General features: G+C 34.9%; 1 protein-coding gene across 1 annotated transcript; it reads left to right on the forward strand.

Moving 5' to 3' along the window:
* Positions 1-5: 5 nt before the first annotated feature.
* LOC132742496 (chromodomain Y-like protein 2) lies at positions 6-8,802 on the forward strand (the record flags this gene model as incomplete). Its single annotated transcript, XM_060730935.1, has 5 exons — positions 6-164; positions 1,925-2,088; positions 4,532-4,742; positions 6,279-6,422; positions 8,327-8,802. Coding segments are annotated over 5 exons (840 nt in total), but the record flags the coding sequence as incomplete, so codon positions are not given.
* Between the last annotated feature and the right edge of the window lie 6,730 nt (positions 8,803-15,532).

Here is a 15,532-nt window from a genome sequence, read left to right on the forward strand (position 1 = left end):
AAGCGACTACAGAAACTGTAGCCTCGGATATTGAACGTCGAGTTAGTGTACGGGCTAGTGAATGTGCCTTCAAGTACAAGGAAATAGTGATCAAGAAATGTCAAAAATACACGCAGATCTGGCTAAATACACATACCAAGATGAAAAATGCTCTCAATCCATTGGTAAACTATTTTTCTTTGTGAATATTCATATTTTCTTTTTAAATTTACTTTGATTTATTTATAATTTATATAACAATTTATAGACGGTATCAAAATAAAATTATCTATTATAAATGAAAAATGGAGAAATGTTGATGAAATGAAATGCATACAGTATCTTCTTTTTCTGTATTTTCATTGTAGAAAAATATTTTCACTGCAATGGAACATATTTTCTGTATTTTCACTAGTATTTTGCCAGACTACGTTTTTTCTAAATTCAGCCAATACACAAACTGAAAGTCTTTTGAATTGTAAGGTTAAAATAGAGAAAAGGTAAATAGTAAACAGAAGATTCAAGTTTTTCTATGAACACAGAATTTATTATTATGCCCCCACTTCGAAGAAGAGGGGGTATATTGCTTTGCACTTGTCGGTCTGTCCCGTCCGTCGGTCCGTAGACCAAATGGTTTCCGAGTGATAACTAAAGAACCCTCAGTCCTAGGAACTTCAAACTTGGTATGGTGATTGGTCATGACCAGTAGATGACCCCTATTGATTTTGGGGTCAAGGGGTCAAAGGTCAAGGTCACATTGACCTTGTATGTTAAAACGGTTTCCGATCAATAACTAAAGAAAGCTTAGGCCTAGGATCTTCAAACTTGATATGGTGATTGGTCATGACCAGCAGATGACCCCTATTGATTTTTGGGTCAAGGGGTCAAAGGTCAAGGTCACATTGACCTTGTAGGTAAAAACGGTTTCCGATCAATAACTAAAGAACCCTTAGGCCTAGAGACTTCAAACTTGGTAAGATGATTGGTCATGACCAGCAGATGACCCCTATAGATATTGAGGTCAAGGGGTCAAAGGTCAAGGTCACATTGACCTTGTAGGAAAAACAGTTTCTGATCAATAACTAAAGAACGCTTAGGCCTAGGAATTTCAAACTTGGTATGATGATTGGTCATGACCAGCATATGACCCCTATTGATTTTGGGGTCAAAGGTCAAGGTCACATTGACCTTTTAGGTAAAAACGGTTTCCGATCAATAACTAAAAAAGGCTTAGGCCTAGGTACTTCAAACTTGGTATGATGATTGGTCATGACCAGTAGATGACCCCTATTGATTTTGGGGTCAAGGGGTCAATGTCATAGTGACCTTGTACTTAATGACCGTTTCTGACCAATAACTCAACAACTCAAGTTGCCTTGGTTGATATTTTTATGTGCTTTTGGTATACACATTTGAAGGTCTTATGTAATATAACAACTTGGCTGTCATTAATGAGGCCTATGTGATTCATAAAATTTATGTATATATTATTTGGTAAGATTTTTAATAACTTTAATTGCTGCACACAACGTATGGGGTCACAATAATTATTACCTTGTGACTAGTCATGACCAGTAGATACTAGATAACCCTTATTAATTGCTTGTTCACTGGGTCAGAAGTCATGCATAATAACCTGATCACATGACAAATTGGCTGCCGATAGGGGGCATACATGTTTTACAAACATATCTTGTTTCTTAAGTGGCGCTATCTATATAAAGGAAACAGTTAAATTTCAGGTACAGGACATAAGAGGTGGTTATTGCAACTTTAACCCTTACTTTTGTCATTTATGGATATTTCTTAACATTATCAAATCCGTTGTGAATTATATTGCATAAGAATAACTTGGCAGGCATTTAGTTAAGACACTGTAATTATGAAATTTTTTAATTAAGTAAAAACCTAAAGATGTTTTACAAAACTTGTATTCTTTTTGCAGGTAATGCAGGAGATCTCAATGGCACTGAATGCAGCCAAGTATGATGACAGTAACCTGGTGATGTTCAGTGGTTTATGTAATGTATTTTGTTCTGGTATAGATCTACATTATCTGACTGTAGGAGACAAGAAAATTGCTGCCAGACAAATGGCAGATTCTCTCAGGTAAAACATCCAGGCTCTAAAAGTGTTAAAAATTGATGAGTTTTAACTATCAACTTGGGAGACTATTGTACAAATATTGCATGGAAAGACCAATAATGAAATAATCATCATTAATGTAATGTAATAGTACTATTGATTAGTAACTAGGAAGTTGAAATCTGGCATGAAAGTTATTAGTTTAAACATATTTATTTTAGCTTGATCTTGCAACTTATTATACCCCCAAAAACAAAGTTTTGGGGGGTATATAGGAGTCACCCGGTGGTCGGTCGGTTGGTCCAGACGTCCGTTGCATTTTCCTTGTCCGGAGCATAACTTGAAGACTAATGGTTGGAATTCAATATAACTAAATACAATGGTTAAGCACATTGAGAGGAAGTGCAGTGCACAAGAACCATAACTCTATCTAAAGTAATTACAGAGTTATTGCCCTTTGTTACTTTTCCTTGTCTGGGGCATAACTTGAAAACTACTGGTTGGAATTCAAAACAACTTCATACAATTGTCAAACACAATAAGGGGAAGTGCAGTGCACAAGAACCATAACTCTATCTAAACTAATTACAGAGTTATTGCCCTTTGTTACTTTTCCTTGTCTGGGGCATAACTTGAAAACTACTGGTTGGAATTCAAAACAACTTCATACAATTGTCAAACACAATAAGGGGAAGTGCAGTGCACAAGAACCATAACTCTATCTAAACTAATTACAGAGTTATTGCCCTTTGTTACTTTTCCATTGCTTTCTTTTGTCCGGACCATAACTTGGAAGACTTATTGTTGGAATTTATTATAACTTCATACAATGGTCAAGCACATTGAGAGGAAGTGCAGTGCACAAGAACCATAACTCCATCTTGACTTATTACAGAGTTATTGCCCTTTGTTACTTTTCCTTGTCCAGGGCATAACTTGAAAACTACTAGTTGGAATTCAAAACAACTTCATACAATTGTCAAACACAATAAGGGAAAGTGCAGTGCACAAGAACCATAACTCTATCTAAAGTGATTACAGAGTTATTCCCCTTTGTTACTTTTCCATTGCTTTCTTTTGTCAGGACCATAACTTGAAGACTTATTGTTGGAATTCATTATAACTTCATACAATGGTCAAGCACATTGAAAGGAAGTGCAGTGCACAAGAACCATAACTCTATCTTGACTTATTACAGAGTTACTGCCCTTTGTTACTTTTCCTTGTCCAGAGCATGACTTGAAAACTACTGGTTGGAATTCAAAACAACTTCATACAATTGTCAAACACAATAAGGGGAAGTGCAGTGCACAAGAACCATAACTCCATCTTGACTAATTACAGAGTTATTGCCCTTTGTTACTTTTCCATTGCTGTTTTTGTTCGGAGCATAACTTGAAGACTAATGGTTGGAATTCAATATAACTTCATACAATGGTCAAGCACATTGAGAGGAAGTGCAGTGCACAAGAACCATAACTCCATCTTGACTAATTACAGAGTTATTGCCCTTTGTTACTTTTCCTTGTCCAGAGCATAACTTGAAAACTACTGGTTGGAATTCAATACAACTTCATACAGTTGTCAAGGATATTAAAAGGAAGTGCAGTGCACAAGAGCCATAACTCCATTTTGACAAAATACAGAGTTACTGCCCTTTGATACTTTTCCTTGTCCGGCACATAACTTAAAACATACTGGTTGGAATTCAAAACAACTTCATACAATGGTCAAGCACAATAAGAGGAAGTGCAGTGCACAAGAACTATAACTCCATCTTCAGTATTTATAGAGTTATTGCCCTTTGTTCCTTTTCCTTGTCTTTCTGGACTTATTATAGAGTAATTCAATAAAACTTCATCAATGGCCAACCACATTGAAAGGAAATGCAACATACAAGAACCACAACTATCTTTAATTGCCCACAACCATAACTCTATATTTCAATTCTTTTACAAGGTATTCTGTTACTAGTAACATCCTCATTTCCAAAGCAGTCTTGTAGGGGTATTAATCACATTTAGTGATAGTTCTAGTATTTATCACTTAAGAGTTGCTTCCTTGAACTAGCCAGTACTGATGTCAAAAGAGGAAACATGATTGTGACCGTAGTAGGGCTCAAACCCATGATCCCTGGGTTAAGAGGCAGACACCTTAACCACTAGGCCACTGCTCCCTTTAATGAAAATTATTGTCTCTTATATTAGTATCCCTCTTTCAAACAGTCTTGCTATTGGTCACATGATAATCTGTATAGTAACTGATACATGTATATATATAATTATAAAGCACTTGGTTAGAATTTCAATGTGACTGTCTGTTTATGTTAGGTGACTTCTCAAACACGAATAACTTTATTTGTTGTACTGGAACTGACATTGACATTGTTTTGCCACTTTAATATTGTTTATTGTATTGAATAGGCATTTAGGTAATATATTTCCATTAATCAGAATTTCTCTTACAGGGATCTTGTCCGAAAGTTCATCACATTTCCCAAGTTGATAGTAGCAGTAGTGACAGGACCTGCTATCGGATTGGGCTCGGCCTTGCTACCGTTATGTGATATTGTATATGCCAGTGATAAAGCAACATTTTATATGCCATATGCTCAATTATCTCAAACACCAGAGGGATGTGCATCTTTTACTTTACCAAATATCGTTGGTATTGCAATGGTAAGTGTTAGAAAATATGTTTTCCCATTCATTTGTTATTTCATTATACATGTTTGAAAGATATTTGTTTGACACAGATTATATATATTTGAAGTTGTAAATTTGAAAAGACTTAGATTTTCCTGTCAGTGTTGTTATACCCCCACAAACAAAGTTTAGGGGGGGGGGGTATATAGGAGTCAGCTTGTTGGTTGGTCGGTCGGTCCACATCATGGTTTCCGGAACGATAACTAGAGTTTGGAATGAGGTATTGTTATCAAACTTGGTATATATATGTGGAAACTCCGGTTGGTATTGCATTTGGACCCTCTGGGGTCAAGGTCAAGGTCACCGTTACTAAAAATAGAAAAATGGTTTCCGGACAATAACTTAGTTTGGAATGAGATATCGTTATCAAACTTGGCGTATAGCAAGCTTATATGAAGACCTGGGTTGGTATTGCATTTTGGTCCCCTGGGGTCAAGGTCAAGCTCACCGTTACTAAAAATAGAAAAATGGTTTCCGGACACTAACTTGACTTAGGAATGAGATACTGTAATCAAAATTTTTTAGTTTTTTTTTTAAATGCATTTATTTAAGGTCGCTGCCTGAAAGCCCATATGGGCGACCGTACACTCAAGTCGGACCATCCTAGAGCGTCCCGCCAAGATTTTTTCGTTGATATTTTTCCAGCTTTATTGGTGGAGGAAGACCCCAGGTGCCCCTCCGGGCATTATTTCAGGCACGAGCGGGCACCTGGGTAGAACCACCGACCTTCCGTAAGCCAGCTGGATGGCTTCCTCACATGAAACATTTCGACCCGAGTGAGGATTGAACCTACAGCGTTGAGGGACCTGTGATCTCAAGTCGTCAAAGTTGGTGTATAGCAAGCTTAGAAAAATGGTTTCCGGACAATAACTAGAGTTAGGAATGAGATATTATTATCAAACTTGGTGTATAGCAAGCTTATATGAAGACCTTGGTTGGTATTGCATTTGGGCCCCCTGGGGTCAAGGTCAAGGTCACCGTTAGGAAAAATAGAAAAATGGTTTTCGGACAATAACTAGAGTTAGAAATGAGATATTGTAATCTAATTTGGTGTAAAGGAAGCTTATATGAAGACCTGGGTTGGTATTGCATTTGGACTCCCTAGGGTCAAGGTCACCGTTACTAAAAATAGAAAAATGGTTTCCGGACAATAACTAGAGTGAGGAATGAGATTTTATTATCAAACTTGGCATATAGCAAGCTTATATGAAGACCTTGGTTGGGATTGCATTTGGGCCCCCTTGGGTCAAGGTCACCGTTAGGAAAAATAGATTAATGGTTTTCGGACAATAAGTAGAGTTAGGAATGAGATGTTGTAATCTAATTTGGTGTATAGGAAGCTTATATGAAGACCTGGGTTGGTATTGCATTTGGACCCCTAGGGTCAAGGTCACCGTTACAGTGTTACTAAAAATAGAAAAATGGTTTCCGGACAATAACTACAGTTAGGAATAAGATAATATAGCAAGCTTATATGAAGACTGGTACACTGTTATTGATAAATTGCAGGCAAATGAGATGCTAGTAGGTGGTAGGAAGATTACAGCCATCGAGGCATGTCAACTCGGTTTTGTATCTCAGGTATATTGGCCCACCAGTATGATGCAAGAAGTCATTCCACGGGTACAGCACATGGCTCTTGTTTCAGGAAAGGTAAGAATTACAATTGCATATTTCACATGTATGTATGTTTGCAGGCATGTTAATACGTAACTGATTAAGACATTTCATCATATTTTCTGCTATTTCATTTGTCATAAAACAAATGTACCGTATAAGTACTTATTTCTGCGGTCTTAAAATTATGCGATTTTCGTTAAAATAAGGGGTCTTAAATTTCTGCGTTTCTTATTTCTGCGGTGCCATTATTCTCCCATTCAAGTGTTTTATTTCTGCGTTTAAATCATGATATTTGTTTACAATTAACCAATAAACGGCATTTCAAGATTTGTTGATATGTCATTACTTTCGGTAAAAATGCAGACGACTGATAATGTGTTTCGTTGTAATCATCATGTATCGGTATACACTATATACCGGTATTACGTAATTATTAAGAAAATAAGAACAACAAAATGCAATGACAACCATTTTAATACTGTATGTGTATAAATTTGAAGCATTCATGTATTTAACTATCTTATAGGTTCATTAAAGTCCTTATATTCATTATATATATATTCATTATATTTCTTTTCACAACAAATAAATCATGCATGTATATACATTGAAAAGAATCTATGGAAAAACTTGCAAATGTTAGTCTCTTTCAACATGAATACTTGAACTTATAGCTTGGTAAACAACGTGTTGTATTACCAGTGAAGATTATTTGCGGCGGAAGAAATTCGCCTGTAAGAAAAAAAATCAACACAATTTGAATAAAAGAATTTCAATCATTTCGCTTAAGCGGACTTTTACAGGTAAGTGTGAAAAATACACAATGGCAAATTCGCACATAATATAGTGGTACATAAAAGCGTGTTTATTGCAGGTTTTTAATGATAATTTCAAACAATGGTCATTTTATCACGTTTTTGATAATGGTGTTTTTAAATATATTTCAAACTGAAACAGCGGTATTAACAACGATATACACTGCACATGAATTATAATTTTTTAACACAATTTTAATATTTAATTGTAATGATAAAAATTATAAGTTTTATTAAGCATTTAATTATATAAAATATTCGGCAGAGAAAATTTAGATTTACTTTGCAGTGTACCAGCAAATACGGCAGTGAATTGTCATTTGTCTCCAAAGCCCGAGATTTCGACTCGTTTAGCACCTTCAACCTTCATATACTATAGTCATTTTATTCTATCAAATAATTCAAGCTTAGAGTGAGCGAAAATCATACCAACATGATATTTATTTCAACAAAAATAACAAGCAAAGTAACGTTTTTTAATAATCTTTTATTCATGACAGAAAGACAAATCTACTTATACCGTTAAAAGCCGATAACGATACATGATAATGGTTAGGTAATGTAGTTAGACATTACCGGTTGCTGAAATTCCGACACATGTATACATAAACAAAGCCGAGAAAGGCTTAATTTTCTGCGGTTTTTAAATCTGCGGTGTCGTAACGAACCGCAGAAATAGCAGAAATAAAGTTCCCGCAGAAAAAAGTACTTACACGGTATATCCATTGAAATTCATAATTGACTTACTTAAGTTTCCTCAGTATTATTGTCAGTGGTTTAGCTTACCATAGGCTATGTAGGCTGTGACCCACACTTTTAAAAAAGAAGAAAGTTTTAAATTTACTTGCTTTCCTACAATTTGTAATAATTCCCATGAACATATTTATAGTACTAATTTATAAATGCCAAAAGGCACCTCTGACAACAATTCTTGGAAATGCATGCCCCCAAACCCTATCTTAACTGCCTTCAAATTAATTTAGACCAAACTACTCCTCTGATAATTATATTGAAAAGACACATTGGAAATTTAAGTTTTAGGATAAAAAACGGGGCTCTAGTATAGTTAATTGATAAGCTTAGATTGTTACCTTTTCAAAATTGCTACCAAATATATTACAGGTGCTTGAAACAACCAAGTTGTTAGTAAGAAGTCACCAAAGAACAAAACTTGATCTCACAAATGAATCAGAATGCAATCTCCTGGTGGAAAGATGGCCTTCACCAGAATGCCAGAGGGCAATAGAAGAATTTATCTCCAATGACAAAAACTACATTTTATAGTTTAGTGTTCAAGAACAATGTTTTTAAAAACTATTTATTGTATAAAATACTATTTAAGTTAAATTTTAATGTCTCATAGAGGCAATGAGAATTTAGATACTGGTACATGTAGGTATTTATTAATTTGAAGCTGACTTATATATTTTAAACTATTTAGATATCAGGTCTAGAGCATCAGCGTAATCTTATTTTTACTTGCCATTTTTCATAGATAACAAAGTCAGTAATTGGGTAACTCCTTATGTGATTTAATAGAAGTTAACCCATTACTGCACTGAGGTGACAAAGTACATCATTGTTTCTTATAAAAATACTTCCTTACTTTAAGATTTCACCTGTAATTCTCATGTAATACAAAAAGCTCACAAGAGGTATTCATTTGTCAATGATCTGGCCTCAGGTTTATAAAAAAATTTTCTGAGGTCTTTCTTGAATTGCTGGATTTTCACTAGTCAGTGTGCATTCTCTGCTTGTTTCTGACCAATCAAAATCCTAAGATCTGAGTTTAAGCTTAAAAAATTTCTTTATAACCTTGGATCCTGGGGTTGTTTTTTAGCTCGACTATTCGATAAGAATAAGTAGAGCTATTGTAGTCACCCGAGCGTCGGCGTAACCACTTCTGTTAAAGTTTTTGTAATAGTTCAAATATTTACAAAGTCCATTGGCATATGGCTTTGAAACTTTGCACACTTGTTCACCATCATGACCCCAACCTGTGAACAGGAGGAGGTAACTGTATCAAGCATTTCGACAGAATTATGCCCCTTTTTTCGACTTAGAATTTATGTTAAAGTTTTTATGTTAAAGTTTTTGTAATAGTTTAAATATTTTTAAAGTCCATTGACATATGGCTTTGAAACTTTGCACACTTGTTCACCATCATTACCCCAACTTGTAAACAGGAGGAGGTAACTGTATCAAGCATTTTGACAGAATTATGCCCCTTTTTCGACTTAAAATTTACGTTAAAGTTTTTGTAATACCTCAAATATTTTCAAAGTCCATTGACATATGGCTTTGAAACTTTGCACACTTGTTCACCATCATAACCCCAACTTGTAAACAGGAGGAGGTAACTGTATCAAGCATTTTGACAGAATTATGCCCCTTTTTCGACTTAGAATTTACGTTAAAGTTTTTGTAATAGTTCAAATATTTTCAAAATCCATTGACATATGGCTTTGAAACTTTGCACACTTGTTCACCATCATTACCCCAACCTGTAAACAGGAGGAGGTAACTGTATCAACCATTTTGACAGAATTATGCCCCTTTTTCGACTTAGAATTTATGTTAAAGTTTTTGTAATACCTCAAATATTTTCAAAGTCCATTGACATATGGCTTGTTCACCATCATTACCCCAAACTGTAAACAGGAGGAGGTAACTGTATCAAGCATTTTTTTTACTATCAAGCACTAAGAATAGTCGAGCGTTGCTGTCCTACTGACAGCTCTTGTTTTTATGGGAAAGTGTGAAGCTGATAATAAAATGTAGTAAATGCTGTGCCATTAATAATTTATTGTATGCATGAACAGATTGTATAAGAATAAGGATGTAATATAAAAACAGCTATTTAATTATTAATTGATACAATTTACAGTTTCATATTTAGAAGAATTATTTACATTATTTACATCATCACCGTTTAAATTTGAGTTTCATGAAATTGATAAGTTTATGAATGTGTTCAATTTTATGGGGTTTTTTCCCACCATATATTTTGTGTTCATTTGTTTATAAGAATGATTGAATGAAATGAAAACTTTAAATTAGAGAACTGTATGTGACTTTGGAGAGTGGGAAGAAGGAGGAGGTTGTAGATTTTAAATTTTTTTCAGTCCCATTTGTCATTGAAAAAAAAATCGCTTGCTTTTTTGGCAATTCAGTTGAACATTTGATGAGTTGTCTTGTTGTATAAGTATTCACACACATGTATATGATGCAAACTTGAGGCAGCAATATGGTACACAAGGCAGCTGACATTTTATACTAGTGTTAAAATATTGAACAAACCATGCTATGCGTGATTTTTTTTATGATTTGTGATATTTTTAGTGACATAAATTTTAAAATCTGAACACATCAAAAATTCATTTTTGAACATGACTTTTAAGATATATTACAGTGTATTGAGCAATGTCTATTTATATAGGGTATTTAAAAATTTTAAGTGATTGTAATGAAATTTAAGTTTGAGAGAATTGTATATATGTAGGGTTATAAATGTATTATATATACATTTATAATTGATTATTTTAGATCTTGATTTTCTGTATTTATATATCTGTTTAAAACGGAGCATGACTGATTTATGCTTACCACAAAATTAAAGGGTATCAATCCACTGAGGTTTTTTGACATGTGGGGTTTGGAAATAATTTTTCGAGATGAATGTTCTCTTTGATGTAAGTCAAGAAGACTTATAATGTGTTCGCAAATTTTCAGAGCATTTGCTCAATCTGTTTGTCCACATTGTGAAAAATGATCCAAAATTGAAAAGCATTGCAATGCTTTTCACTTGGGATAACATAGCACAAACAGGATTTGCAATTTTTTCTGATTAAATATTTTAAATATCTGTTGCATATCTTTCAGTTTTAAGTGCCCCAGCTGATTTGGACCTCAGTGGATTCTTTAAGTTAGGTCAAAAAATATTTTATAATTTGTTCTTTCTTCGAAAACTTAAAACAAGCTGACAGCCTCGTAATATACAGGAACATGTGATGTTAACAGAACATGGAAAAACTTACTTCATCATGCTACTAGTTCATGTTCCAAATACCACATTCAATACAACTGTTTTAAAACATGGTAGCAGAAAAGTCTCGCATATATCCTTGCAGATAACTTGGGGGGATACAGAAAAACTGTTCCTGCAAGCAATGTTTAGATGGAATCTCTGTTTTGGGGGATACTTACAATTTTGTAACAGATATTCTTCTTGAAAGATACAAATTTAATGTCAAATAGTTGCCTTGTTCTCAACAGATATGTAATTATAGACTTAAGCAGTAGATATTTACTTTAATGAAATAATGTGTGTACATGGCAAGTGGAATGTGTATGATGATTTTAGTTAGAAATAAATATTTATTGAATACTACAATAATGAACTTGTGTTGTAGTTTAAAGTGATGTATGTTTAAATGTGTTGAACATTTATTGTACTTTGTACCCTATTGTTTGTAGAATGTTATTGTTCTTGTTAATTCGTATAAGACCATTTGTATATTTCTATGTCTGTCAAGAAAATCAGAACATGAACATCATAAATAAAAAACTTGGAAAGAACTTACATTAGTATGTTCAGATGATAACCCTTTTGTCAAAATTGGCTAAGTTACTCAAATGCATTTAATTTCGGGAGTGTAATTTAAAGGTCATCATGGGCCTTTTGTAAATGTGAGTTTTTGTGATTGCAAGTTGTCTTATGCCCATAGATTAGTATAGATATTTTGAACATAGCATCATCTTGTGGTCTTCTACAAAGGTTAATTTGTCTAGAGCTTACATATCTGACATTACCTAATGGGCCACTACAAAACTTGTATAAATCATACGGATAAGCAAAGAGTTTTTTACTTGTATTTTATTGTTATGCCCCCTGATGCTAAAATGGTCCATCATTAGGATCACTTAGTTCAGGGAGACTTTTGTAGGAAATACACATTTATCCTCTTTTAACTTTATGTTTTAAAACTTAGATATTTTCTAGCAATGGACCTCAAGTGTGTGTTTTTAGGGCTATCATTGCTTAGTTCTTTACAATGTTTCTTCATTGGACATTAATAGTTTGTCAAAAAAATGGATTTTAGGAAGATCGATAATCATTGATAAAATGTTGGTCAAGAATCACTAATTTAAGCAAGTAAAGCTTGCAAGCCTTTTCGGTTCATTTTCAAGTCAACTTCCTAGAAAAATATGATTTTGTGTAGTGATGCAAGGTCATATTCAAAGTATGGTGAATTATTCTGGGGATACAATCTTTACAACTAGACCATAGCTCATTTTTTTTATGACATAAAACAGTTTTCAAAGCAGGAATTTTGTATTAAATGGTAACCATTCCTTTGTTGATTTTATTGCAAGATTTTCACTGTGTGAAAAATAAAACCATTAATCTCATGCTTCATGTGTCTGTCTTAATTTAACATCTATCTATATGGTATGGTAATGACAGCTCAAAAATTTTTTTTTTCTTTTTTTAGGGGTTACTTTTGTCGGCAGCACTTTTTATTTTTAGCTCACCTGAGCATGCTCAGGGTGAGCTTTTAGGAATCGATGATTGTCCGTCGTCCGTCCGTCGTCCGTTCACATTTAGTTGTTAACACTCTAGCGGTCGCATTTTTGCCTCAATCATCATCAATCTTGGTCAGGATGCTTATCTAGTTGATAGCTCGGATGAGTTCGAACATGGGTCATCTCGGATGAGAAACTAGGTCACAAGAGCTAAAAATAGAAAAACCTTGTTAACACTCTAGCTGTCACATTTTCGCCTCAATCATCATCAAACTTGGTCAAGATGTTTGTCTAGGTGATAGCTCGGATGAGTTCGAGCATGGGTCATCTCGGATGAAAAAGTAGGTCACCGGAGCTAAAAATAGAAAAACCTTGTTAACACTCTAGCGGTCACATTTTTTGCATCAATCATCATCAAACTTGGTCAAAATGCTTGTCTAGGTGATAGCTCGGATGAGTTCGAACATGGGTCATCTCGGATAAAAAAGTAGGTCACCGGAGCAAAAAATAGAAAAACTTTGTTAACACTCTAGCAGTCACATTTTTGCATCAATCATCATCAAACTTGGTCAGGATGCTTATCTAGTTGATAGCTCGGATGAGTTCGAACATGGGTCATCTCGGATGAAAAAGTTGGTCACCGGAGCTAAAAATAGAAAAACCTTGTTAACACTCTAGCTGTCACATTTTTGCCTCAATCATCATCAAACTTGGTCAAGATGCTTGTCTAGGTGATAGCTCGGATGAGTTCGAACATGGGTCATCTCGGATGAAAAAGTAGGTCACCGGAGCTAAAAATAGAAAAACCTTGTTAACACTCTAGCGGTCACATTTTTGCATCAATCATCATCAAAGTTGGTTAGGATGCTTGTCTAGGTGATAGCTCGGATGAGTTCGAACATGGGTCATCTCGGATGAAAAAGTAGGTCACCGGAGCTAAAAATAGAAAAAAACTTGTGAACACTCAAGCTGTCACATTTTTGCATCAGTCATCATCAAACTTGGTCAAGATGCTTGTCTAGGTGTTAGCTCGGATGAGTTCGAACATGGGTCATCTCGGATGAAAACTAGGTCACCGGAGCTAAAAATAGAAAAACCATGTTAACACTCTAGAGGTTACAATTTTGCCTCAATCATCATCAAACTTGATCAGGATGTTTGTCTAGGTGATAGCTCAGATGAGTTCAAACACGGGTCATCTTGGATGAAAAAGTAGGTCACCGGAGCTAAAAATAGAAAAACCTTGTTAACACTCTAGCGGTCACATTTTTGCATCAATCATCATCAAAGTTGGTTAGGATGCTTGTCTAGGTGATAGCTCGGATGAGTTCGAACATGGGTCATCTCGGATGAAAAAGTAGGTCACCGGAGCTAAAAATAGAAAAAAACTTGTGAACACTCAAGCTGTCACATTTTTGCATCAGTCATCATCAAACTTGGTCAAGATGCTTGTCTAGGTGAAAGCTTGGATGAGTTCAAACATGGGTCATCTCGGATGAAAAACTAAGTCACCGGAGCTAAAAATAGAAAAACCTTGTTAACACTCTAGCGGTCACAATTTTGCCTCAATCATCATCAAACTTGGTCAGGATGTTTGTCTAGGTGATAGCTCGGATGAATTCGAACATGGGTTATCTCGGATGAAAAAGTAGGTCACCAGAGCTAAAAATAGAAAAACCTTGTTAACACTCTAGCGGTCACATTTTTGCATCAATCATCATCAAACTTAATCAAAGTGCTTGTCTAGGTGATAGCTCGGATGAGTTCGAACATGGGTCATCTCCGATGAAAAACTAGGTCACAGGAGCTAAAAATAGAAAAACCTTGTTAACACTCTTGTGGTCACAATTTTGACTCAATTGTCATCAAACTTGGTCAGGAAACTTGTCTAGGTCATTGCTGGGAATAAATTGAACATGGGTCATCTCGGATGAAAAAGTAGGTCACCGGAGCTAAAAATAGAAAAATCTTGTTAACACTCTAGTGGCTACTGTTGTAATCCAAATATTCTGTTAATTGGTCTGAAAGATTGTTTGATGATTTCTAAGTCAAGTTCGAACATGGGTCATCTTGGATGTAAAACTAGGTCACACCGCCCAAATATGAAAAAAACCTTGTTAACATTCTAGTGGTCACACATGGGTGCAAGTTTTCAGGCATATGCCTGAAGTTCAGGTTTTTTGTGACAGATTTCATCATGTTTTACTATTAGATTATGTAGGAAAATTGATTATAAATTACAGTTTTCAGGTTTTTCCAAATTTTCAACTTACACCCATGTGGTCACATTTTCGACTCAATTATCATCAAACTTGGTCAGGATGCTTGTCTAGGTAATTGCTTGGATGAGTTTGAAATCGCATGTGAAACTAGGTCACCGGAGCTAAAAATAGAAAAATCTTGTTAACACTCTAGTTGCTACTGTTTTGATCCAAGTATCCTGGAAATTGGTCTGAAAGTTTGTTTTGATGATTTCTAGGTCAAGTTTGAATATGTGTCACCTGGGTAAAAAACTAGGTCGCACTGCTCAAATATGGATAATTCTTGTTAACACTGTAGTGGTCACATTTTTGACTCACTGTCATGAGACTTGGTCAGAATGCTTGTCTAGGTAATTGTTTGGATGAGTTTGATAAGTCAGGTGAGCGATCTAGGGCCGTCATGGCCCTCTTGTTTGAGTTATTGCCCTTTGTTAGTTTCATACTTTATTTTTGTCCAGGTCATTTCTCATAAACTTTAAAAGCTATGGACTTGAAACTTCATAGGATGATAGATCTCATTAAGAAGAAGTGCAGTGCACAA

This window comes from Ruditapes philippinarum, unplaced genomic scaffold (genome assembly GCF_026571515.1).
Source record: "Ruditapes philippinarum isolate M1 unplaced genomic scaffold, ASM2657151v2 ctg391_1_1_1_1, whole genome shotgun sequence".
Classification (NCBI taxonomy): Eukaryota; Metazoa; Mollusca; class Bivalvia; order Venerida; family Veneridae; genus Ruditapes; species Ruditapes philippinarum.